The following is a 27,793-nucleotide window of genomic DNA, read 5'->3' on the forward strand; positions in this document are numbered from 1 at the left end:
CCAGGGGTAAGAAACTCAACAGAATAAGGCTTCAGTCTGTACGTATACAACAAAATACAAAGCATACCTTGGTGCCAGGATTTCAAGTAGTGCTACGATGAACTCAGTGGTTACATCCCCCCAGCTCTTGCTTGCTCAACTCGAAATCCTGGCTGCAGTTCTGAAAGGAACTGTATCTGGATTACAAAACATGAAAGTTCCCCAGCACAGCCATACCATTTTGGACAGGAATAGAAAATCTGTTTATGTGCTTTTAAGTCAGTTCCGCAGCTTGTGCACATACTGCCTGCTAAGCATGTACACACAGTCCTGCTCCTATTTACAAGAATATAACAAAACCACGCATCTAATACCATCACAACAATTTCTAATACATCAGTATAATTTAGAAGGAAATCAAAAACACAAACATTTATTTCAATTAGGAGTTTTATACATCACATGCATCTGGAAAGGAACAGTAACTATCACGCAGGTTTCTTGTGATTCAAGGGTGCGCCATCACCTCTTACCGCTAGTATTTACAGATACAAAAATATACACAACACTTAATTTTACAGAGCAGAGCTGAGTGAACACCGCACACTGCACTCTGAGTTTGGATAACGAAAAGTCCCAACTGGAAGAGCAACAGCAACACTGCAAGAGATCGTTGTGAGGGTCCGAAGAAACAGCATCAGATCTCTGATACAGCGTAAAAATAAGGCAGGAGCCATTTTCTTCTGAAGTCAGGGGAAGAGCAGAACACAGACTATTCATCTTGCTTTTAAAAAGTAGTTCCAGCAATGAGTTGTACATGCAAAATGTAAATTTGCATCAACAGTGCAATAACAAAAAGAATACTGAACAGTAGCTCGACCATACAAACTTAAAACAAAAAAAGTAACGTACTTAATGCATCTCTTCTCACAAAATATCTAGGATTTGTCAGTGCATTAGTGTTAAAGTGGCATTAAAAAAACTTCTGCTATTGTAACAGATGCAGAATTATCTTGGAAATGCATAGCATCTACATTGTATTGTCTTGGTAATTACTCAGTTGGCATAGGCACCATTCTACTCACACCAGCATTAGTAATCCTTGGTGGACGCAGCCATTCTTCCCAAGTCATACACAGCTACTCTTGACTGCTTGTTTCAGATTTCATCAAATAAATGCTTTTTAAAATTCAAAAATATACCCTATGAATATTAAAAGAACTATATACAACATAGGTAAGACACGGTGTTAGCTGGCTGCCAGACATGTAATACATAGAAGAGAAACATTCAAGTTTGACAGATTTTTGAGATGAAAGGCCTTTGGGTTGGAAGCATATCAAAGACAACAGTGCAGTAGGCTGAGAATTCCTTTAGCTCAGTTCAGAACTAAGGCATTGTATGTTAAAATATATTTGGTGCAATGTTACCATCAATTTTAGAATCTAGATCACGTCAAATGCCGTAATTTGTCACCCTAGCAAACATATATACCCATCTTACATCACAAACTCAAACCTTTGTGGAAAAAATCCAAACATTAAACCTAGGTTGTTGTTTCTCTCTACTCTGACACTGAGGAAAAATCACTAAGCCAACCAAACTGCAATCTCCACTAAACAAAACGATAGGAGCTCATATCCTCAGTCTTTACTCATTGAAATTTCAACATATCCTCAGACTTGATTAAAAGGAAACATTTTTTTAGATTTCTACCTCAAATTACCTTTTGCATTTGAGAACTTACAATTCTCCTTTCCTCCACTCATCCTATGCTTGATGTCCCCTGTGATTATCTCCCAGCGCTGCCCTTCTCCTGTCATTCCTGTAAGGTCTACCTCTAAAGTTCCGCTGGTACTGGCTGCCTTCATCTCTGCTTCTGCCGGGCGCTCCTTTCCAAGCGTCCTCGTTTCTCTGGAACTGGTATCCTCCCCTACTAGAGTAACCCCATTCCATTCGGGGCCTTCTGCCTCCTCCATAAGTCTGGTTATAGAACTGCTTGGATCTACCACTTCTCAGCATATCAGAGACTTCGTTCTCATCTTCAGAGCTCTCCTCCCTCACTCTTTGTGCCCTATTTTCTGTCTGTAGATTACCAGCACCCTTGGAATCTCTAACTTTATCGGCCTTATCCTTACGACCAGGAACAGTATTCTTCAGTTCATTTTTCGGTGGTTCCGCAAACGGCAGCGTGGTGTTGGGCACCACCACCTGCCTTTCAACCCCCTGCACTTGCGGAGAACGACTCTGCAGCCCAGCTGTTGCCTGCTTAGCAGGAGAGGCTGAAGTCTGCTCCGACTGAGGTGCTCTAGCTGGAGGTTCTCTGGGGGTGCTGCATTCACCGCTCGCGCCAGCCGTGGGGAACGGTACGGTGTTTGAGCCACTGCTGCTGTTAGTCTTCTGAAGAAGTTCTACGCAGTTGACCGCAGGAACCGGAGTACTGCATTCTTTAGCCACATACACATTTGCAGATGTGCTACCTGTTGCCTCTTTGTCCTCAGGTACCATTACAACATTAGGTCTCGCTACTGAATTTTCAATGAAGCCCTGAACTGGATATCCATACCAGAAGTGAGGAAAGAAAGGAGGTGCTATTGGAACAGCACCTAGGAAGTGACTGTGTCCAAAAGAAGGTTGTGGGAACATGTTCTTCCCTCGCAGGGGCTCCTCATAGTTCACGTGAAGGGCTTGCACCGAATTCTCCGATTCCACACGGAGCTGTCCTTGACTTTCTGACACCTGAGCCATAGGTACCATAAGTGGCAGCGACGGCGACCTGCTGTCCACCTGTGACATCTGACCATTGGATCTGGCCTCACTCTGAACAGCAAAGTGCCTGTTCGGCTGCACAGTCTCGTTCTCCATCTGCGTTGGTGGAGCCTCCTGGAACCAGGGGGTGTGTGGATACACGGGGAGGGACACGTTCGGGTACATTCGACAAGCAGCTAAGTAGGCCTGGTGCAGAGGGTACAGGTAAGAATGAGGCGCCCACATGGGACAGCTGTATGCCTGCAAGGTAAGGAGAAACAACACCTATGTTTTCTGAATGCGGGGACATAAGCAGAACGCAGGTCATTTATCATTATGAAACAGATTTTCATTCCCGTGACTGCCCTCAGTCCTTAACAGTTTCTGGGCTTCCAGCATCATGTTCTTATTTTTTATTCCTTCCAAATGCAGTTGCAATAGGGACCAGTTATGATCAGTAAAAATTTTGATAACAGAGTTGCTATATGCTTTATTTAAACAAATGAACACCATGACCAAGTCTGCATGGGTCAGCTCTAACTGACAACACAGCCACAGATGACAAGCTAGTTAGCTAGCTGACACAGACGTAGATGAAGGGAAGGGGGGTGCTACCTGAAGTGGATGACTTCAGTATCACCAACATAGCTCATGAGCAACGCTGGATGTTTTTCCTAAGGCAGTGTGTCAAACACGCATATCAAGTTATACAGAACACCTTACAAAGCCACTGCTGGCATAAGAAGAAAACACTGGAGGTAGAAGGGCATAGAGTCCAAAACCTGGCACAGTCTGGTGTGTGCACCATCTGAAGAAACTGTTCCTGTCCTGAAAGCCTACTCAAATCCTTTTTGATGGGAAAAAAATAATCAGATCTCTGAACAAGCAGCTGGAAGAGCAGGCATCGGGATAACAGCCTCCAGGACCAATGCAGTGCACAGAAGAATCTGAAAGGCGGTTGCCAAGTCTACCAAACATTTCATAAACTAAGAGCAGAACTACTAAATCTCAGTTCTTTAGCCAATAGATGGTGCTGAAAGCCCAAAATGACAGGCTATATCCTAAATAATACTAAAAACAGTCCCAAATAAACATAGGTTTGGAAAACAAACACCACTTTAGTGTTTTAAATACACCACAGTGACACTTGCTAGTGACTTAGAGATTTTCAAATAAACAAAGACTTGCATTAGGTACATGGCTATCAAATCCAAATTTACTTGGTAACTTGTGCTGAACGATGTCCTTCACCTGAGCAGGTGAGGTGGACAAGCAGTTACCTAATAGTGTCTCCACAGGGAGAGAGATAATCCAGGTATTTTCAATACAAAGGCCCTGCCAATACACAGACATTACCTAAGGCAGAGGACTGTTTGCCTTCTGCTACTTACTGCCTCTAGAAGAATGCAGAGGAAAACACACTGGTTTACCTGTGAATTTGTAAAGCACAGTTTCTGTGGACTGCACATAACAGGTTATGAAGCAGACAGAGCTATCATTGTTGAACTGCAGCATGGACACTGTCAGGATTCCAGTTAATAGTAGGCACAATACAAAAACATTTCAAATCTCAAGCTAAGTTAAAGCATATAGCTGCAGCAACCCATCTTCCACAATGTATTTACCACCAAACATAAGGCAACGCTATGGTACAGCAAACACAAACATCTAAGTTTGAAGAGTTACCTTCACTCCAAGATTGAAGAAGAATCTAAGAATATTCTTATCTATAAACAGAAAAAAGTAAAATGAAAAGTTGATCTGATCCATAAATTGATAATTAATCCTTACATGAAGTCACACTTCAGTAGAGAAGCAAGTTTTAAGTTGATGCTTGCATGACACCGATTTATTTTCTTTTTTTGTCTTTGTTTCTTTTCACGGCTCTCTTTTGGGCCACAGTGAAGTAACCACTATACAGCCACAGCTTACATTTCAGATTTAGTAGCTTATGGAACTGAATTTTTTTAGACAAACAGGAAGAACAGAACCATGATGCTTACGAACATTTCATACTTTAAGTACGCTAAAACCTGCCTTCTAACAGACCATAGGGAAATGCTGAGCAACTCCCAACATTTTCATTACAGTAGAAAATCCATTAGATACATAACTGTAAAGAAGTTCTCCAAAGAAAATCCTATCAATTCATAAAACCTGGAGCTACAGTAAATCAAGCTAGGAACCATAAAAAGCTAACAGATTTCTAGGTGTAACCCCTAAAGTAACTGCAACATTAACATGAACAATATGATTTAAAGGCTTACAACTCCATGCCGTATTCCCTCCCACCTCTCATATCTCGAAAACACAACAATTAGGTCTTTAGTCCTACTCTTAGCCTAAATCAAAAGAAGTTGACTTCTTAAAGAAGAAGACCCACTAGGGAAATAAAAGAAAGCTATCAGATACAGACCTTCCAGATTCTCACCTTTAGGTAAGTCTTCCCCATTGCTGCACAGGGAGTAAGAGGGTGCAATGGCTCTTTCTCCCTTTTCACTTAAAGGGAATCCAGGATATAGCGGATCCTGATAAGGATTCAGAGTCTGAGGCAAAGGCATTAAAGGCTGGTTAACTGCTTGAATCAACACAGGAACTCCAGCAACTGGAGCAGATGTTACCTGAGCCTGTGATACAATAGAGTCAGGTCCCGTTGCTGGGGCTGGCATCAATGAAGAAGCAGGTACTTGGGCTGCAATACCTAGAAGCAAATAGGCATTTCTGAACTATTACACGTCAACTACATCAGATTACAAAAGAAAGTAACACTGGAAAATGAAGGTTAAAAAGACCAAGAAATAAACAGAAAAAGTATTCAGAAAGGCACGAGTAGAAGTTGAGAGTCACTGAGTTATAAACACAGATTAAATACAGACAATAGCACTTATCAGAAAGCAGCAAGAATGGTTAAGTTTTCTAAAAATAGCTCAACCCTTCCCATATTTAAAGCATACAAGCACCAGAAGAAAAAATAGCAGGAACTGAAGCTTACATGTGAATTTCTGCAATTCTCATTCAGTCATTATATACTGTTAACCCAGAATCTGAGTTGGGATTAGCTGGGCTATACAACTCCATAACAATGTGGTCAAACATGACAAGGTTATGACAGTAACTGAAGTATCACACAGATGTGCTACGAAGACTTTAAGGCTAGTTCATGTACAGAAACAATAAGAAAAAATATAGCACCTAGTGTGCAATACTGAATATGATCTAACGTAACTCCATGTATCCAGAAACATTCACAGCACAAGAAAAGGCATTAAACTAGTTTTGCTACAAAGTCAGCTGAGCTTCAAATGGATCTTCTAAGCTGCTCCAGACACACCAGACCCAAGGTGAGTCCTTAGCAAACAAAACACACACCAACCTTCCTACGCTGACTGTGTTCTACCTAAAACAGATCTTTAGACTGAGCCCCTTCAAAACTCAGCTGTCTCACTCGGGTAATAGTCTTCCACCTTCAGATAAGGACTCAAGTAATCTGTGTGTGTATATAAAGATCCACTTTAATTCCCACCAGTTTTAAGCAGCAAGTAAATCGCATCCCATAGGTGACTGCCTATGGGATAGGAAGTTCCAAGAATCAAGGATTTCCTGAAGGCATTGTCAACTTAGCAAGACACTTAAAACTAGTTAGTTTCTAATAGACATTAACATTCCTCCAAACCTGCTGGTCCATAGGTTGTTGGCTCACTTGGCCAAGCTGGCACAACGGCTGGTACAGAAGGCACTGTTGGAGGCAAATGCACCTCAGAGAAGACTGGTGGTGGTGTTGGAGTTACACTTGGTAAGCATTCTGGCAATTTCTATAAACACAGAAAGATCACATTAAATTCCCTCTAGATCAGCATTGTTGGTGAGCCCATCATATTTGACTGCTACAATAAAAAGCATGATGACTCAAATACTGTCCAAATCATCAGCTCAACAGCAGAATAACCATTTGCAACAAATCAAGTCAAATACATAAAAGCTCAATTTGAAGTAACAAGCACTATTAAACTTAGAATTTATATATATATATATACATATATGAAATAACCTCTTCCTCTGAAGAGAAAGGATGTACTTTTACTCCACTATCAAAAGCAGTCCTTTCAAGTTCTTTACTTTGGATACAACAGGTTTCTAACTCTACACAGGCAATTCTAGCCTTCTCACCACAGAAATGACTGCACAGTTAAAAGCCATTATTACAACACATACATGGCCGTAACAAAGCTCTCCTTTGCCTGAAGTCTCCCGAAGACTGAAAAACTCTGAAATCAAACATTCCTTACCTGTTCAGCAAGAGCTGGAGAATCTGTTTTAGCTTGTTCCAAAGGAGATGATGCTTTTGAACAACTCTCATCTTGACTATTCCTCTAAAGCAAAGTTAGAGATAGACAAACACAGCCAGTCTAATCGTAAGACATGTTTCAAAGAAGCATTCAAAAAATATAAGAGCGGACTACATGAAGTGGGCTAAGAATCCAATCACTGTTATATCAGCATAGCATTTCTCTGATTGAAAGGACAGCAAAGAATAAAAGCCACCAAGAGGCCAGAAATCTTTGCTTCAGAGATCACAGTCTGTTAGCACAGCAGCTGTTAGCAAACATCAAATCTTCTATGGTACCAATGTACTTAAAGCATAGACTGTACTAGGCAATTACACATCCAGATTTGGAAGAGCTGGATAGCCCAGATGTTGAAGTTCATACCATTAAGAAAGCCTGTAAGCATCTGTGACAGGGACTGAGGAAAACTGATGGCAACACACCTCAAATCTTGGAAGTATTTCACTAACAGTTGTAAAGCAGCAATAGCAGTCACAGCTATAAAGGCAACTATTGATCTGATGAACACACATCAGAGAAACAATAACATTAAAAGATAAAAGAAATTGGGTCTTGTCTTTGGGATTACCTCAGATGAATTTGGTTCAAGCTTCTGACTTAAGTGGATCTGCCTGGAATTTGACTCTGTAACACCAAGACATAACCTAGTAAATGAACCATGACACCATTTATGGCTATCACAACTTCAGCCAGTTAAAAGTTAGTCTTTCCCAGCTTAAACCTTCAAAACAAAAACCTACCTCATTACATAATACTTCAGAACTCATTTCACTAAATATCAGGTGAGCAGTTAGGGCAGTAACAGAACAGCCAGTTTAAACCTGGGTTTTCAGATTCATACAGGAGTTTTTGTTTGGTTTAGAAATCAGTGCTTAATAACCTTATTAGTGACACGTGAGGGAAGCAGGAAAAAAAATCAAGCTGTCTTGTCAGTTAGAAGACAGCATCACTCATTCAAAATGCCTCCTGTGATTTCAATCCAAGTGAAAACATCCTGATCTGCATTTCCATATTCAAATACTTGGAGATGTCAATTTAGAAGGTTTCACCAGTTCAAAAGGTCTGGAAAGTTTTTGGACTGATGCAGAAAGTTTAACTCCTCGAACACAAGCAAATTATCAGTGAGGGGAGAGGTTGTTGAAGAACACGTTGACATAATCATCATATGATAAGAGTATAGACTAAGTTCTACCTTCTGTTCCAGACAGTTTCACACTGCTCGTCAACTAAATTCATAACACAGCTACTAAATGAGTGTTTTTAACAACTCAGTGTGTATACCATCTAACATCTAAACAACAATGTAAATAAAAATATAAATTTTAATTACTCCAGATTCCCTAGTACCAACAGGAATCTTAAAGTACCAAGAAGGAAATAAGTGTTGATTCCTATAAAAGTTCTCATCTAGTTCCACAGGCAATTAATCCAGAAAATCACCAAAAGAAACACATAAGGATGGAGTTGTATCTAGTCAAAGAAGAAGGTAAAAGAAAAACTGTACAGGTAAGCTAAGACCAAATTCAGAGTTGAGCCATAGCAAAACTGACAGGACATCAGCACAAAATACCATTGACTGCATTTAGCAAAGATTAACTACCACTTGACAGCTACAGTGTTCATCTGACACTGACACATTCCTCCTCCTCACAAGAGAGGAAAACCTTAGAGCCAATACAAAAAAGTTCAAAGAAGTTAGGGTGTGTTTCAACACACTCAGGGAGGAACCCAAACAAGTTTTGACTGTGTGACAGCTCTAACAAACAGGTTTAGTTCTTCGGTGTGATTTTTTTTTGTTCACCTCTCATGGAGTCTTTTCTCTCCCTCCCATACCACCATGTGCTAATACTTGACGCCACATGGATTATTTTTACCTGCTTGTTACCCCATTGACTACAAAAATCCTATCAATTTTTCTCAGACACATTCACAAACCTTGACCTTAGCTTAGTTGAGAGCTATTACTTAAAATAATTTCCCTGCCACTACCTAAACTGACTCAGCATTGAATAAAGCCTCCAACTGGTAATAAACAAAATGAAAGCAAGACCTGATGTGAACATTTAATTTTATTTTTACCTTTATCTTTCTGCTCTTCCATATCCACTGTCCACTTGCTGTTTCTTTTCTCATTGTTTGAGACCTTTTTTGGATTATCCACAGTCTGCGTGGCAGCCTGACAGCCCGACTGATTCTAAAGAAATGGACAACAGCAGAAATGGAGATGTATCTTAGAAGCTCAGCAACACTTGGCTGTCATCTGATATGACACTATTAGGCCCTCACGGCAGGTATATTTATTTCAGCAATGTACAGAAGGAGGCAGGAGAACAGCAGTCTTATCAGTATCAGATTCATTCACCCTTTTCATTGCAATATTTTGCTCTAAAAGCATTCACGTAATTAGTTCACATGACAAACTGTAACTGCTTCCCTTGAAGAATTTCTACTTCAAATGGTATCCTTCTATTTATGGGATCTGATCATTCCTTGGACATAGTCACTAGTCCACTTAAAAAAAATCACATCAACAGAACAATCCATTAAACTAAAGGCTACAATCTTCCCTCTAAACATAGATAAATCTATTAAAGCCATCTGGATTCCAGTAAAGAAGAGCAAGTCGGACACAAAGCACCTCTACTACTGTCACATCAGGCAAGATCTCACTCCAGGAAGTTCTCAGGCTGAGAAGAGCCACCTCTAAATAGAACATTTTTAAAGTGAAATGAATCCGAGAAAGCCACAGAGAAGTCTTTGATATTAATTCAAGCACCACAGTGCTATTTCAATGAGCTTTTTCCTCATTGTTCAACTGAACTTCAGAGAAAGTTCTGTCCTCACATTAGGTTTGGAAAAAAAAAAAGCATCAGGTGAGTAACTGTAATAACTGTAAAGCACTCCAAAGATCTGAAGAAAAAACAAGACAGCAGCCCACTGCTTCAACAGCTCATATTCCTACTATATTTATGTGCCTAAAGAACTACATAAGGTAGTTTAATAGTCACAACAGAATCTACTAATCACATCTCATATTGAGCATATACTGTAGATCTACACAGGCTATATGGACATGGAGAAAACTTTAAACCATTGCACAAGAACTGGAAACCAACCATTACTAGTTAACAGTTCACAGACAGGTGTATTGAGAATTAGTTGATCAAATACAACAACAAACCACATACATTGGATAGGGCAGGAAAAGCTTGTTCATCCCTCTGCTGAATCTCATAAAGAGAACGGGACTCTTCTATTGCCTGCTTCTCCCTGCGTTCTTCTGGAGATAAGCCAAAGTAGTTACAGTCTCTGCCACCATGGTTAAGATCCTCAGTTCTCTCACGGTCTGGCTTCCTATGAAGAAAAAAGTATTTCAAAGTACCACACATGATACAAACTCACTGTTTAGAAAGCATGTATTTACACAGAACAGGCATGAGCGATCCCAAATACACCCAAACCCTTCCTCTGCCTATTGCAGTTACCAAGTGCAAAAAAATCCACTGAAGGAACTAATTTTTTGTGCCTTCTGAGAATTGAACAAGCCTATAATGGTACCTACACAGACGTGCAAGAGAAAAAAAAACACAGTAAAGGACAATATTACATAAGAAAACTCAGTTTTCAACCCATGAAGCATCACTACACAAAATTACTACAACTGGTTGAGCTTTCTGAACTACAACTAAACTTTTTAGGACACTTCACTATTTGGGTTAAAGGAAGAGGCGCTCAAAAGGTTGCATGTGGCAGTCCCCAGAAACTACACGGCCCCACTTATTCCACAAGCAGTTAAAAAAAAAGATACAGAATAGTAATAAAACAGATTAAAAGTTTCTGTTGTACACAAAAAACAAGTCTTAAATTAAAAAGAGTGGCTACAACAAAAACAAACTCTGCTGCTGCAGCAGGGCAAGCAGAGCCCTTCCAGGGAGATATTATCATATGAGAAAAAAAACAGAAATGGAAACTCATGATACCAACAACTCTAAAGCAGGTTCAGAAATAAATATCTTTTCCTGTCCTTATGTATATTCATAAGGACTCAAAATACTTCCTAGGAATTCAACAGCAACATGTGTCAAAGGAGTACATCAAAAGCACCTGAAACGGGAACTGGCATTCCAAGAAGCGTAGCTAGAGTTCAAGATAAGGAAAATGTTATCTGCAGTTTTACCTTACAGCTTGGGAAGAATTCCTGCCTGGAGCTTTTTGCTCAGTTGAGGTCTGATGAGGTTGAGGCCCAGAACATACAAACTGATGCTGCCTGGTTCCCACAGTATGCTGAAGTCGAGGAGGTAGTGCTGACTGGGGTTTTATTGACTTGCTCTGATTCTTTGGCCCTCTGCAATCTGCATCTGTGAATAATAATAGTTATTTTTTGATTTCTTTATCATCTCTTTGGGACAATACACGTGATTACGATCAGCCACAGAAAGACAGGTACAGTCCCTACCAGGCTGAGCATTCTGCCCCCACGTAGGGAAAAATTTTTTCATCTTCTTCCCTGGCACAGTGTTCCAGCCCTCCATAGGAGAGGCCTGTGGAAGAGGTTTAAGGCTCTTCAGTGACACAGAATGCCTACAAAAGCAAGGAAAGATAGAGAGACAAGTATTATAAGATCAGACTTGAGAATTCATGGATGGTTTTCATTCATGGTGGATCTTTCAATTCCCAGTAACATCACAATCAGTGTCCTTACTTCACTACTATTAAACTCAAGCAATATGTTGAACTTTTTCCCTTTTACTAAAATTCTCTTTCAGGCAATACAAATTTGGCCAATGTTCAACAGGACATGGACGTCCTACAGCAGTTTCTTTCCTTTCTTCCTGCAAACAGGGAGTGCAGCTCAATTCTTGCTAAGCTTCCAGTTGTCTTACAGAAGGAAAATCCGTGAGATAAATGGGGAACTTCGTCCTTCCCTTATTTACCTTGACTGAATTTTCTGTTCCCAAATGATACAGCCAGACATCACACTTAAATGATTTACCGTTTATACCCACAGAAACATCATAGATATAACAGCAGAGCTCAAGAAGCTGCTCAGAAATGAAAGTACAAAAGAGATGGAACAACACTCCGCCTCCCCCACCAAACAGAAAAAAACAAGAACAAATAACCATCATCACTCATTTTCAACATTTAATTTGTCCTCAACTACAGTGAAGAGATTACTTACCCAAAGAGGAATCGGTTTGAAATCAGGCCAAGCTACTCAACCAACAGTGAAGTTAAGCACACTGTTGGGTCTTCCAATATGAAGCTTGCCACAAATCTAGCCACGTTATTATTAATCACAACAAGCAACATTTAAAAAGGAAAGTGATAATCTATTTAGGACTGGAGCTTCTGCAAGTAACGCTACTGAGACTTTTTAAGGAAAAAATACTCGATGCTAATAATGGTCACTGACTTACTGCACAATAATATACAGAATACAATGCACTAAAGGAAAAAAATAACAAAGCAGTAACAATTACTCCTTATTTACTATTTATTTAATGAAATTCTTTTCTTAAAGATGTTTTAGTAGCAGTGCTTCCAGTAAAGAAGCAGATGTCCATGCTGTAACCAACTCTGAACTGAAGTAATTTCTTTTGGGAAAGAGTGCTCAAGCATTAAGCACTTACTTTGCTCCAAGCTCTTCTACAAATACAACAACTGGCCCATTCTCAGAGCAAACCTCTTGAATGTGGGCATTATAAAATTTCCCATTATGGTCTAAGCGCACCTATGGAAAAATAAAATATAAAAATGAATATAAAAAAATAAAACAGCCTAAGCTTCAAAGAAGAGAATACAACCCTTTAAACTATGAGTAATATTATAAATACATCTTGTCCTCTGTGCAACAGAAGACCTGAGAAATAAGCAACATATCAACCAGCAAATGCACCAAAACCAACATCTTAAATCAACGTAATTTCTTAAAGAACACATACACCACAGACAGCTTTCCAGGTATCGTTAATTCATGAAATACAGCTTTCAAAACTTCGTTAAACAGTTTAAAAGAAGCAAGTTAACCACCAGTTCCCAGCATTACTGAAGACACCTTCTCTCAGAATAAACCCCAAAGCCTTTCCTTTTTTAAATCCAGATAAAGAAATCACTGACTTCAGTGAAACTTAGTTTCATTAAGAACAAAGTACATCAGTTATTTCAGATGCGACTCTTCATAAAGTCTTTGTTTGGTTTACAAGAATTTGTTCAAATTGTGCTCACATCAGATTAATTGACATATCAAAATAGCTAACAAAGAGCTACTGGCACAGTGAGGAAAACATTAACATCTAATTAATATTACTTACTTTACATTTATCTCCAACTGAGTATTGCATGCCAGCAGCAATAGAAAAATCTTGCTTTTGCTGATCTGTAAACGCATTAGCAGTAACACACTGTTAGTTTAAATACACTGAAAGAGTGATTTCATTGATACAGTTAAAATAAAAAGTAGCAGTCCAGGCCCTCCATCCACACACTGACACAAATGAGGAAGACCACTGCCTAGAACAAAACTATCATTCACATCACCATTCATAGAGACTCCACTTCACACATCTGCTTGCAATAGATGGAACCTGAAGTACAGTTACTTACCCCACTTGGACTGTAGCCAAACATCATATTCAACATTTCTGTAAACCGATGGATTGAGTGATTTAAGAACTTTATTAGGCAAAAACAGGCTGGGACTTCCATTGCTCTTAAGGTGCTGTACAAAACAAAGTGTTAAATTGGACAATTAAACAGAAACTTACACTTAGATTTTTAAGTCACAGCATTATGACTGAACTAAAGCATAAAGGAACGAAAAATAAAGCATAAGAAAGCTCTGAAAAATTATTCATATGATGTTCTTTTAACCATACCAGAACAAAAATGAGAAACAAACAGCAGTATAAAGGACACTAACCATCTTTTGAAACACTGAAAGCAAACATCACTTTTCAAAGAACCAAGTAAATTTTAGAGTAGTACATGTTTGTGCAAGTACCAATCCAAGATTATATCATGAACACTAACAAAAAAAAGAACGCAAATTAAGAAAAATAAATCTTAAATACCTGGCTGCCAGAAAGAGTCTTTAATCCATTTGTATCACCAATGGTAGCTTTACTTCTGCAGAAGAAGAGAAGAACAGCCTTGGAAGCTGCTAAAAACACTGAGGATTCTATTCTCTTCACATTTTTCTGCACTAACCCATACCATGCAACATCTTCATCTCTTACGATATAAAAGAAGACTAAAACAAGATTTACATTTCTATACCACACAAGGCTGAAACTAAGACTTTATTTTTAAAGGAAAAGCTTTAGGAAGCCTACCTAACACCAAGACACAGAGCTATCAGTTTAACAAAAAAAAAGATGAAGGTGACAAGGGACCCTAAAATGTTGCAGCTATGTAAGAAAAACAGAACAACATAAAGCCATCAAGTATGATGAATGCTAAAATCAGGATCAGGCACAGTACATTACTCTGTTTTTCTACCCCTGACATCACATTAGTAATTGAGATTAAGCCGGTCAAGATTCACGTGTACTAGGCTTGCATCAAAAACATCAAGTGAGATAGCCTCAAGTGAGTATATGACATACATTTAGAAACATGCTAAAGAGATTAGCAGCATATTTGCTTATGAACCCCAATGACAGAGGTTAACACCACTGCACATGAAGCTCAGGAAAGCTCTAATATCAGAAAGGAATAAAAAAAGGTCCCACACTGACAACTACTCCTCTACACAGAAATAAATTGCATTTCATCCAGAAACATTCTCTATTATTTCTTCCTTCCTCCCAAAGAAGAAAGGAAATTAGTGTCTTCCCCAGAACTTGGTATTTGCTCTCTGTATTGGCATCACAGAATCACAGGGGCAGGAAGGGACCTCTGGAGATCATCAAGTCCACTCCCTTGCTAAAACACATTTCCCACGTTACTAGTATGGGACTGAGGCAACTCATTCTCACAGAGTTTACCACACAACACTGGCATAACAACTCTCCCCAGGGATACACCTGCTTTAAACAGGAAGAGGGACACGTTCCAATGGTGGCGTTCCATGATGTAACTGAGACTGTCCACATGTAACTTATGGCAAATTCTAAATCCTACTTACCTGCAACTGTCATCCTCTGAATCTGAAGCAGAAAATTCACTGCTACCATTGTTTTCCTCTGTTGAACCAACAGCACTGAGCTCTGCTATGATTTTCTTTACATCTGTACCGAACACCTTCTCATACAGCAATTCATACAAAAGAGCTGGGGAATGGGACAAGAAAGTAGTAGAACAAGTGAATGATCAGGTAAATTAAAAGTTACACCGTCATTAAAAAGGCATTTGAAGTCACTTCATTGAGAGCATGTGGACTGACGTATTAACTGTGATGCCACTACAAGTCAAAGCAGCTATACCTACCACACTTAAATGCATATACATTCAGCTACTAGGAATCATATCTCCTGACATATAAATTGCACCTTACTCTTATAACACAGCACATTGGCAGAAATTTCATGAAGAATAAGACATGTCATCAGGGATGTCAAGTGACCCATCACATTGGGCTGGAACTTTTGGGGATTACTCCTATCTAGTAAGAACAACAGTAACTCACGTAGACTTTTCGCACATGCAACTCACATGATTTCTGCAGATCACCACATATAAGTGGACTAGTTTTTCAATTTAATTTTAAGCTTTAGATGATGGTAGGATAGTTTTAAAACTCAAATGCCAACCAAAGACAACACAATAGATTATAAATCAGTACACCAACATTTCAGAAAAATCACAGAATAATAAAACAAATGTACACACAGAATCTGGAGTTAACTAAGGTATGTGGTGAACACCACTGAGTGGACTGCACTGCTGACTAGAATTTGAATTATAAATCTAATCTTCATGTATATGACTGTGACTGTTCAATAAACTTAGAGATGTAGATTTACTAAGGGACAAGGTATAGTGGGAAACACCAGTGTTAGGTTGGTTGGACTAGAAGATCTCGGAGATCTATTCCAACTTCAATGATTCTATGATTCAGTAGAGGCTGGAAGAAACCTCTAGAGCTTGAGTATAACACCCTGCCAAAGCAGCTCCCTAGCCCAGGTTGCACAGGTAGGCATCCAGGCGAGTCTGGAACATCTCCAGAGGAGACTCCACCACCTCTCTGTGCAGTTGTGCCAGTGCTCCATCACTGCACTGTGAAGAAGTTCCCATGTGCATTTGTGCAGAACTTCCTATGCATCAGCTTGTGGCCATTTCCCTTTGTCCTACTGCCACACACTGCAGAGAGGAGTCCAGCCTTGTCCCTTAGCTTCCCACTCCTTAGGTATTTATAGATGTGGATCAGATCCCCTGAGTTGTCTTTTTTCATGCCCAGGTCTCTCATTCTTTCCTCATAAGGGAGGTGTTCCACACCCTTTATCATCTCTGTGGCCCTACGCGAGACTCCTCTGAGGAGACCCCCAGCTTTTTTGTACCAAGGAGCCCAGAGCTGTTCGTATTAGAGCACCCAGAAAAAGAGAAGCAGTTAAGTCTTCATTTCTGGGTAGGTAATTTGCAGTCACACATCACGAATCAAGACAAAGGAAAAAAATCATACTACCACTGACAATTCAAATGGAAAATTACACTCCAAGAGAATGATAAACCTTCAGACAGAGTCTCCTCTCTAACTGAAACCTGGCATAATCATTTGCAGTCAAAATATGTGCTTTTAGCTAACCAACATAATACTTACACTGGCACAGAGCAGCCCTTTCTGAATACTCTATGGGATAAACAATATCATAGTGGTTTCCATTCGAGAAGCATAACAATACCTACAAAACAAAAAAAACACTTATTTTAGATTGGGCTCTCACTTGATTCTTCATATGAGCAATACCTTTAAACTCAAATCAATGTGTCATTATATCATGATCCCAAAGTAACAATGAAACAAAAAATATAGTGGATATCTTCTAAAAAAAAATTGGCTAGAAGTCAAAAAAATAAGGCTACGTAGCTCAAAATGAGCTACGTGTATTAAAAGAATAGTTGTCTTAATCGGGTACAAAAGAAGATGTTCACATTGAATTATCCCAATATTTGTGTTGAATAATACATCTATTACTAGTAGTTAAAGAAGCCTTCATTCAAATTTCACTATACATACACACATTATGCATATACATAGACAATAATAGCAGCATTATTTTAACCTTATCCGAAAAGCCATTTTCAGTCACGTGTGAAGGAGAAGCATTTGGTTCCCGATAGATAATGAAATCTTTCCTGAGGGGAGGGAAAAAAATTAAGACTTCATGTAACAATCAATAAAAACAGGAATACTCAAGCCAAGTTCAAAGAATGACTATAACCACAAAAAGTACATATTAGGAAAGAACACTGAAGATGTGCAGACCTTCCACTGGTCCAGAAAGGACTTTTGTAATATGTTTTACTCTCTCAGGAGATAAACAGAAAATATCTGTATTTGAAGAACAGTAATTCTGAGAGGAAAACAGTTTTTGAAACAGAGAGCCCAGAGAGCCACCCACCTCAGAGCAGCTATTATAATTTAGAACGTAACCAAGCAGTACTGTGACAGATCTGAGGAGTGGAAATGAAGACAAACCTATTGATACTGCACTTCCAACCTATGTTGGAAAGTCAAACTCTCCCACTTCTCTTTCTGACATGAACAGGAAACCTACACTTATGCTTTCCTTCTCTCTCCCAGCATGCAGGAAGAGTAAGGAATCTACCCTTCCACCTCCATCATCATGTCTGCTTCCCCAGAGCTTCTCAACGACCTTTCCAACAGAAGCCAGTCTTCCCAAAACAAAGAATAGCAGTCACACAAAATACAAGAAAAGATAAGTTTTTGTGCAATTTCCCGTATTTAGCGCTCACTTAAGTACCTGAGAGAAATATTTAATTTGTTTCTTCCCTCTTATCAACCATTTCAAGACAAAGTACAAGAGAGTCATTAACTTAGTTAGGATTTGGAAGTAATTTTCTAGCTGGTTTACAAACAGGTGTAATATGCTCACTTCGTTACACAGAAATTACAAAGAAGTTACAGCTACTCAGCATATTGTTTTATGTAAGAAAAATAGATGCTATTTGGTTAAATACAGAGATTAACATGCAAGATTTTATTTACTTAAAATAATCAGTAAAGCTGTTCATCACCAAGAAGAGCATTTGTCTAGCCACAAATACTAAAACACAAGTTGAACTCAGGCTATGGTTGCCCTATTCCATCTATACCCACACAGTGGAAAAAGGAAAATGAACAAATAAAAATAAAAGATGCCACAAGAAACTTAGCAGCCTAACCCAGCTTCATGCTGAGGGAGGTACCAGAATGGCTTTCTAACATACAGCCCACAATACTCATTCCACAAATTTTTGAGCATTTGAACCAAAGCAATTAAGAAACTGGTGCAGACCACAATAAACAAAGTTAACAAGAACACGAACTGTGTGACTCTACCCACAATTACATCACACAGGTGACAAAGATGGTATTAACACAGTTATTCAAATCCCAGGTTAAGTCATTTTGAAAGCTCACTTTTCAACTCCTATTTAATACCTCAACATTCACAGTTCTCCAGATATATTCCTAAGTTTCTGGAGAACTACAGTGTGACACAATTCCATCTTTGGTATTCCAACTGATTAACTAAACAACTGAATTGACATCAATAAAACATTGTTAAAGGTTGGCTTACTTGTACATAAGTGAAAGGGCACTTATTTCTACTTGTCCAACCCATTCCTGTATTGGGGAAAGAAAAAAATAAAATTAAGTCCAATCAAACACTATTATACTTGCTCATCACTAGATAGAGAGAAGTGGGCAATTACAGTCAAATATAAATCTATTGACACTAAGTCTAGAGTTCAAACAAAGTAACTTGATTGTATTAAAAAACTTATGAAATAAAAGTTGTAACAGCAAGGTTTAGATACAGAAGCTGGAGACTTTTCTCCTGAAGCAGAAATTAGTTTGTACAAAACCCGAGAAATTACAAAATCTACCATTTGGTACAGCCTACAGCCTCATTATCTGAGTAACATGCTTTAATTTTGGCAGGGGATAGGCTTACAGAATGCATGTAAACACACTTGGCAAAATCCAGGAGGCTCTTTGGTCTTTTTTTTTTTCCCCCATATGTAGCACTAGATAGTTATTTTTTCTTTGTATTATACAAGCTGTTATCCCCCATCTAAGAAGATTAATTTTAAATTGAAATTCAAAAATAGAACAACTTCGCATCGCATCGGCATCTTTGTAACAGTAACCTCTCCCTACTTTAGGTAAAACTCCGTATGTCAGTAGGTATCTTTTCCTCACCTAAGCTCACTGTTTTGTCTCTATGTACATTCAGCAAGCATTCATGAACATCGGTGGGTGCCATTTTCTCTGCATGGAGGAATTCAAAGACAACCCTTTGCTTCAGACATACTTCCATGTCAGACACCATCTTGTCAGACCATCCCTTTGCTGCCGTCTGTCACACAGCAACAACATGCAATGGGATTTGGTGGGAAGGTTCAACCTCTACTGCCATACCACCAGCATTCGCCTCTGACCTCATGGGTCACCGTAATAAAATGGGAGGCACTACTTTCAGAGCAGCCCTCATATATTCAAAGAAAACTCTACAAAATCCCTTAACCTCAGTCAAAAATATTTGCAACAAAACAATCCCAATTACCAACCGAGACTGGAACTACTTCCCTATAAGTCAAGTTTACCATACCTGTGGATTTTCCAAACATTTTAAGTATTCTTCAAATGGCCCCTCTATGAACTGCATTAAAAAAAAAAGTTAAAATTAGTAGTGCAGCATATGGATTCCCCCAAACTACGGCCAACTGCAGCAATGCAATCATAGCATGAGTAACTTACAAGCACCCAGCCCACAGAGCACTCGCAATCACATGAAATTAAGTAGTGTTAAGGGGGGGGAACATGTCTGCATTCTAGGAAGCCACAGCTTTTGGATATCTCACACAATGAAAACAAGAAAACTTCAGCAGCCAAAAAAGAATCCAGTAGAGAAGATACTGCCAAGCAGATGCCTATGGCACTCACAGCATCACAAAACAGAGTACAGGAGCTTAATCAAGTGTCATGGTGTAAGAAACTGGAAGCAATCAGACAGAAATGGGGTCACATTTTCTGTAGCACCTGTACATTATGCAGGCAAGTCACCAAGAAGTTGGTCCTTTTTCTGTATCACTTCAAATGAAGTGCTTTTACTTCCAGGATAAGAAAGCAAAACAACATACAACTGTGATAAACTAAGAATATAATCCCTCAGATGCGCTTAACACACTGAAGTAAAACTACATTAGTCAACACTATGGAGAGATGTGCTGCAGTAACTTCCACCTTCCAGCCATGCTGGCCAACACAGTATTTTAAAATCACTACTGCAAGTCAATCTGCTTAACTTAGCTTAAACTTTGATCCACAGAGGCTAACAATAAGAGAGAAGAGCAGAAGAGCCTCTTTACCCACAGGGATTAAGAAACAAGGTAACGAGAGAAAAATAACTGATATTAAAAGCTCTGATTGAGCAATTTTGAACCAGACTTGAGAGCGTGGGTCATAAACCATCGAGAACCCTGGACAAAATTATTCGTTTAGCTGAAGCAATCAGGTTGGAAGTAAAAGATCCGTGAAAGAGAAGCTCAGACAGCAGTTGTTAGGCATGCTGAAATAAAACAACCTAAAGATACCACATAAAGGAAGAGCGCCAGAAGTTCTAATAGAAAACAAGGTTAAAACTATATAAATATTTTGAAGAAAAGACAGGAACAATCAAAGAGACTTCAAGAGAAGATGAGGATGAAATGGAAAGCTGATTTCACAGTCACCTGAAACTTCGGTTAGAGCAAGACTAATGCAATAGAGGCAGAAAAAGAAGCTGAAATAGTTACAATAGGCAGAGAGAAACTTGGTTGAGGAGCACCAATACGTGTCAATAGCTCTTAACTAATAAGGCAGAAAATAAGGGAAGAGTCAAAGAAAGATGGGGAAAGAGCATATATTCATGAGAGAATAAAGTAAACAAGAATTTCATTTCATATACAGAAAACAAGGTGTAAGAAGAGATATGGGAAGCAAAGGAGATCAGCAAAGCTGCACTGAGGTACCTGAGAGAATAGGAACACTAGGAAACAAGAACAGAAATACCTCAACCTATGCGAAACACCTATTTTGAAAAGCACTTGTTTTTCTTCCAAAGAAGCTTTTCAGAAGAATCACTGTGGTGGTTAGTAAAGGTCACATCACTTGGGTCAAGACAGAAGAAAAGAAACCACAGTGAGATCTCACATACAGGGAAACTAAAAGTTGGGAGGAGAAAGACAAGGACAGCAAAAGCAGCTAGGGTTGAAAATAAAGACATTCAACTGAGATGACAGAACTGGGAAAGAGAGACAGCATGCATTTACAGTCAAGAAGAACTGTGTTTAGAAAAACTTCACAACAGCACATGAAATCAAGTTTAAGGAAGCAGTTTCAGAACAAAGGGGCTAAGTCCAGGGAAAAAGGGACCAAAGAATCAGCAGTAGTGAGAGAAAAAAAAGAGAAAATTAAGAAGGATCTAAGAGTTGCAAAGTCAGAGGGATTGGACATAAATCCAATCCTTCCAGCAACTAGAACCAAGCAAGACAGTACTGCATACTCCTGGAGAGATACACTGATTTCTTGAAATCTTTCCTGTCAATTTCCAAATCACTAACATTTGAGTACAGGGCACTTTGTCCAAAACTGCAACATGTATACACACTGACTTCCACACTCAGCTGATGAGCATCAAATACAGCCTTTATACTTGAGCCTGGGTAATTGTTAACAGAGAAAAAGAGGTGCAAGTAATGATCTTCTAGTAAGAAATGCTCACATATACTCGTATTACGGCTATCCTGGAAATTAGTTAGATAGTGTTACGCTAAAACACAAAGAAACACATTATTTTTATACTAAAAACAGATCTTATAATTGTAACACTGATAACACTGGTCAAATATTAACCAATATCAAAATGTTATTTTAAATCCAGGGTTGATGGAGAAATTTGTGGCAGATATTTAGAAAGGAGGTGGTGGAAATCACTGTGGCACCATATAGTAAGTGGCAGACTTGGAAACAAAATCCACTAACCTCATCAGACAAATTACTCACATACAGAAAAAGCAATTAGCGCAATCAGAATATTTGGTGACTTTTATGAAGACAAGACTCTAAAATAAAACTCAGATTTCAACAGCTTACTGCAGCCTGTGGGGTTTCAAAAGCTTTGTTTAGTTTTTTTTTTTACATGAATAGTGGGGTTCCCACTCTTCCCAACTCACATCTGCCCAGCCTTGAGCAGCACACAGGTCTTTCTCCAGGCTTCTGAAAATGAGCTACTACCATGTACACGCCAATTAAGCTAAGGGCACTCATTTTAAACAGCATCAACTAGTATACAGCTACAATCAATACATCGATATTCTCAAACAGAACATAGCTTAGAAAAGAGAATAAAGGAAGATTTTACTCAAGGCTCACAAACAAAACCAAAGTACTTACTGCTTCAAACTTCTCCCTGTGTTTCCGAAGATAGTCTACACAAGCCATCCTAACATCAATATGCCGAGACTGAGAGTGTAATACCTACCAAACAGAAATCAAAGCAAGTGAGAGCAGTACTTCTGATTTTTGATGACTGTTTGATGCTCTACCTCCTGTTCAGATCTCAACTGGAGAAATATAAAACTTTAAATCTATAATGAAAGTAGTGTCTAACATAACTTTGTCAGCATCTCTGATGCAGCACAAGGAAGTTCTAGTTGATTTAAATACATTGTGGTCTCTCTTGCAATCCATACACATTACCCTTAAGACACCTGCAAATTCACATCCAGCTATTCCACATAAAGACTACAGACATCAGGACAAAGTTGGGAATAAATGTTATTAACTCTGAATTTGATATCTCATATTTAACAAAGTAAATTTTTTAACATTTCAATCTTAATTAGAAGATTTTTTATAGAAAACGTTCTGTATATTCACTGGAGTGTGGGAGAAACCGTTTACATACATTAGCAATGAAGAACAGACTATCAATGCATTTTCATTGACTAGTCCCTTAAAACAAAAGAAAATCTTCCTTCAAAACAAGCATTTGCTTGCCCAAATTCAAAATTTCAGTGGGAAAAATATTAATTAAAAAACAAAATTAAAAAAGTGAACTGTGTATAATTAGCACAGGCATTGAGGCTTCTCTCTCAGCAAAGCACCGGAGCTCCCACTGCTGTTTGTTTGAATTTAAGACAAGATGACGCTGTCACTTTTTTCTTTCACAGTAACATGAAACGGGGGGGAAGGGACCGCAACAGGAAGAAGCGAAGCTAAATGACTCACAGGGCCTTCACACTCCTTCTACTCAGTTCGTTTTCCTGCAGTCCCAATACAAGGCAGCTGCCCCGAAACGCTGCAAACGCTCCGTGGCAGCAGTAAGAGGTCAAAGCTTACAGGGTAACACGTGCTGCGCACACGCCGAACTTCTCCCCTCCCCACCCAACCCCCCCAAGACAGTAATATTTTTTTCCCTCGACACATAACCTGCGCTCGCCTGTATTTTAGCAAAAGCGGGTTCAGGTGCAATAGCTTTCTTTAATAAACTAGCTACCTGCTCGGCCACAGCCCTGAAGAGACACGATCCATCCTTGGCAACCTTCTTCCTGTACAAGCCCTGAGATCGCAAGTAGCAGTCCATGGAAGCGGCCGCGGGAGCGTCCGCGCCGCCGGGCTTACCCGCCGCCTCCATGTTTAGTGGTGCGCGTCGCGGGGACAGCCTGCGGCCCTCCTAGCCCCACATGGCAGCCCGAGCGCCGCGGAAGGGCAGCAGCAGCCGGCGGGGCCCGGGAGAGCCGGCGTGCCGGCACGCGAAGGAGCAGCGACGAGAGGAAGCGCAGCCGCCGGCCCCACGTTAGCAAGCCGCATGTGGGAGCCGCGGAGAGAAACGGGAAACTTTTACAGCGAGGGCGGGCTGCGGGTCGCGGGCACAACGCAGCTCCGGGATCCCGGTCCGGCTTCTCTCAGCGCCGCGGTTCCGGGCGGTCCCGCCGATCCGGAGCGCAACCGGCCTGCGGGGAGGAAAACAAAAGAGAAAGAACATGTGCGAGGAGGGAAGGCGGAGAAGGGGGGCGGGGGGGAAGCGCAGCCTGGAGTTTATTTTCACTTTCAGCCCGGGCGCTGCTGGGAGCGGTAGTCTCGGAGGAGGAGTGGGCCCGGCCCGCACCCCACCGCCTCTCGCTGGGGCTCAGCCGTCACCCGGAGCGCCCGGGCCGGAACGGCACACGGCTGGCCCCGCTCCCCTCCTGGGGTGTGCGTTATTCCAGCAGACGACGGGAAGATAATTGCTGGAAATCCAGCCACGTGCGGGAAAGGAAGTACAACTGCCACAACAAACCCACACCCTAATTAAAAAGGGAAAAAACTAACAAGCTACTTCTGATCAATGCTTTCAGCGCATTCACACCACTCTCCTGCGTACTGCTGTTAGCAGGAAGATGCAGCTAACACCCACTACTTTCACTCAGCCCTGCAAACAGGCATTGGTGCACAAGCTTCCCTGATGTGTGAGGATCCCTCATTTTTCACATTGGTTACCTATCTTCCCTCGAGGGAAAGCTCGGCACCAGTGACAAAGCCTGAGCGACCAACTTTGATGTAAGAAAGCTATGGACACATGAGGGATGAGCACTCTGGTGGTTATTTTCAGCCTACAGAAGTAGAGCCAGGGAGGGCCGCAACTTGAGCTGAGAACCAAGTACAGCAATAACCCACTGGATTAACAGAAGCTGTGAGCCAGGCTGAGTAAGGAGAAAGCTCTGTAGCAGCTCCATATAAGCAGCATCCAACTTCCTTACTGGCAAAACAGGGCTTCTGCGAGAAGGAAAAGTTACAAAAGAAACACAGAGGAGGAGAACAGAAACTGCAAGTAGACTAAGCCTGGCCCTGTGACACCTGCAGGACACAGAGCCATCCAGAGAGCCCTAGACAGGCTCGAGCAGTGGGACTAGGTGAACTTCCTGAGGTTTAACAAATTCACGTGCACGGTCTTGCACCCGGGTGGAGGCAACCCTCACCATCAACACAAGATGGGAAACAAAAGGACCAAGCAAAGTCCTGCTGAAAAGGACCTGGGGGTACTGGTGGACGGCAAGCTGAATAGAAGCCAGCAGTGTGCCCTCACAGCCCAGAAAGCCAACTGTATCCAGGGCTACATCAAAAGAAGTGCGGCCAGCAGGTCGAGGGAGGTGATCCTGCCTCTCTGTTTCTGCCCTGGTGAGGCCTCACCTGGAGTACTGCGTTCAGACGTGGAGTCCTCAGCACAGGAGAGATGTGGACCTATTGCAGCACGCACAGAAGAAGGCCACAAAGTGATCCAAGGAACGGAACACCTTCCCCACAAGGACAGGCTGGGGACAGCTGGGGCTGGTCAGCCTGGAGAAGAGAAGGCTCCAGGGAGAACCAGGAGAGGCCTTTCAATATCTAAACAAGGGCTGTAACAAAGAAGGGGAAAGACAAATTAAGAACATCTGTGGTGATAGGAAAAGGGAAAATCAATTCAAACTAAAAGAGAAGAAAATTAAACTGGACATAAGGAAAAGGTTTTTTTTACAAGAAGGGTAGTGAAACACTGGAACAGATTGCCCAGAGAGGTGGTGTAGACCCCAACCCTGGAGACATTCAAGGTCAGGCTAGACAGGTCTCTGAACAACCTGACCATGCTTCAGATGCCCCTGTTCATTGCAGGGGGAGTCCAACTAGCTGTTTCCTGCATGCTGGAGTTTGCTCTTATGAGGAGTCAAGTGATTTTGAAAGAAGCTTCTGAGGCTAAGTAGGCTAACATTACCAAGTAATGTTACAGAGATCCCGAAGAACATTCAATTATTCCTCATCCTACTTATCACATACAGCAGCAGAACTATGCACTAACATTTTCGCAAGTTTGTCTCCTATAGTATTTGAGCTTCTGATGCGACAACTGTTAGGACCCTCCAGAGGAGCAACAGATGCCCTCCACCACACCAGTGAACACGAGGCCACCCCACATCACAGAAATTCTAAGGGTTGGAGGTTGGAAGGGACCTCTAAAGTTTATCTAATCCAACCCCCTGCCAAAGCAGCTCCCTAGCCCAGGTTGCACAGGCAGGTGCCCAGGAGGGTTCTGGATGCCTCTAGAGAAAGAGACTCAGCCATCTCTCTGTGCAGCCTGTGCCAGTACTCCTTCACTGCACTGTGAAGAAGTACCCACACACATTTGTGTGTGTAGCAGTTAACCTCCAAGAAGCCCACTCTCCCTGAGACTGCTGAGGCTGAGCAACAGCACTGACCCACAGACGAGTCCATACGGAGAAAGGCGAGGCTCTCACTGACGAACCTCAGCGATAGGCAACGCATGAGCAGAAACACACCCACCGAAAGCTATGGTCTCCAGCATTCAAGCAACCGCTTCACCAAGGACAGCCCAACCACGACACAGGCACCTTAACCACTGCGTAACGGCACTAACACACCCCACACAAGCACCAGCTCAAGAAGCTGACTCAAGCCACGCAACTTGATTTTTCCTGCACCAGGCCAGATTTTGTGACTCGACCTCTCACTCGCACACACCCACCCCGCACTGGGGCCCTGCTCAGACCGCTCTCCGCAGCAGCCCGGGGCCCGCCTCCCCACTCCCCTCCTGAGGGCACCGAGGCGCCCGCAGAGCGCGCAGCCTTCCTCCAACACGCGGTCAGGCTCAGGGCCCGCGGCCTATCCCCGCGCTTACCGGTGAAGCGCTGCTCCTTCCTCTGCCTCCTTCCCCCTCCCGGGCAAGGACTGAAAAACAGCGGTGCCGCCCCCGCAGAGCGAGCGCTTCAATATCCCGCGGCGGCCGCGTCGCTGCTCGATGATGCACCCGCTGCCAGCCCCGGCCAGGCCTCACCCTCTCGCCTTCACCGCCTCTCATCACTCCACGCCGCACGCGCGTACCCGCCCACTACTCCTTCCCCTCCCTCCCCCACAGCGCGGTTGGTTTGTCCCTTCGGCCGCACCTGCGCGGGTGCGTGCGGCTCGTTCCATTGGCCGCGCAGGGGGGAGAGGCGGCGGGCGCCGCGTGGGGGAGCTCCCCCGCGAAGTACGCGGTGGTACGGCCCAGCGCGCCTCCTGAGCTTGCTTCTTGGCTGAGCGGTCCGTGATGAGGTTTGTTTTTCCTCATCTGAAGCGAGTGCTGTCGATTAAAGCGGGATATGAGGCTGTGTAAATCATTGGGCGTGCCTGGCGAGGCGTAAATCAGCAGTGTTATGTGCGTTAAAGGAGCTGGTGGGTGAGCGGCGCTTTGAAGGCAGTAGGCTAAAAAACCGGCCTAGGGTAAGGCAGCTGTCACTGCGTGTCACTTAGGTTCCCGAAATCCCAGCTCAGTAGCTGTTGAAGCTGGTAGTGCCTCTCTGCTTTTGTGTTGGCGGATAGATGTTGATGCGGGCCACGCTGGGGCTGACAGCTAACTGTCCCTCACACCAAGCCCTGTGATATTTGGCTGTGGGATGCAGTCTTCAGGCTGCACTCACCATGCAAACAGCAACACAGGAGAGGGTGGAAAGAAAAATATGAACAAATGATGACAGGTTTTGTGTGTGGTGTAGTGCCA

At 41.6% G+C, this 27,793-nt stretch overlaps 1 protein-coding gene across 2 annotated transcripts; it reads right to left on the reverse strand.

Moving 5' to 3' along the window:
* Positions 1-1,730: 1,730 nt before the first annotated feature.
* OTUD4 (OTU deubiquitinase 4) lies at positions 1,731-27,115 on the reverse strand. 2 transcript variants are annotated; one of them, XM_065736371.1, is made up of 24 exons: positions 26,936-27,115; positions 25,456-25,661; positions 23,783-24,239; positions 22,678-22,761; positions 19,853-19,903; positions 18,818-18,864; positions 17,297-17,369; positions 16,834-16,915; positions 15,202-15,346; positions 14,147-14,201; positions 13,680-13,794; positions 13,388-13,452; positions 12,707-12,807; positions 11,530-11,654; positions 11,251-11,431; positions 10,262-10,427; positions 9,153-9,267; positions 7,642-7,697; positions 7,014-7,097; positions 6,401-6,539; positions 5,349-5,428; positions 5,159-5,273; positions 4,414-4,454; positions 1,731-2,988 (listed from the first exon to the last, which is right to left on the reverse strand). In XM_065736371.1, exons 3-24 carry the CDS (start codon positions 23,918-23,920, stop codon positions 1,750-1,752), a joined length of 3,297 nt encoding a protein of 1,098 aa, XP_065592443.1. In that variant the 5' UTR covers positions 23,921-24,239; positions 25,456-25,661; positions 26,936-27,115; the 3' UTR covers positions 1,731-1,749. The 2 variants fall into 2 exon arrangements, with proteins under 2 accessions (XP_065592443.1, XP_065592441.1); XM_065736369.1 differs by lacking the exons at positions 25,456-25,661; positions 26,936-27,115 and having other exon boundaries at positions 5,159-5,428; positions 23,783-24,293.
* Between the last annotated feature and the right edge of the window lie 678 nt (positions 27,116-27,793).

Source organism: Cyrtonyx montezumae, unplaced genomic scaffold (assembly GCF_038088225.1).
Source record: "Cyrtonyx montezumae isolate F1298 unplaced genomic scaffold, pur_monq_1.0 scaffold_2, whole genome shotgun sequence".
Taxonomy (NCBI): domain Eukaryota; kingdom Metazoa; phylum Chordata; class Aves; order Galliformes; family Odontophoridae; genus Cyrtonyx; species Cyrtonyx montezumae.

Coding starts and splice junctions, on each gene's coding strand:
- OTUD4 (XM_065736369.1), bottom strand. CDS start 23,920: ATGGAGGCGGCGGGTAAGCCCGGCGGCGCGGACGCTCCCGCGGCCGCT. Junction 18,865..19,852: donor AATGTTTGGAAAATCCACAG/GTATGGTAAACT, acceptor TCCCCAATACAG/GAATGGGTTGGACAAGTAGA. Junction 9,268..10,261: donor CTTTTCCTGCCCTATCCAAT/GTATGTGGTTTG, acceptor CCATTTCTTTAG/AATCAGTCGGGCTGTCAGGC.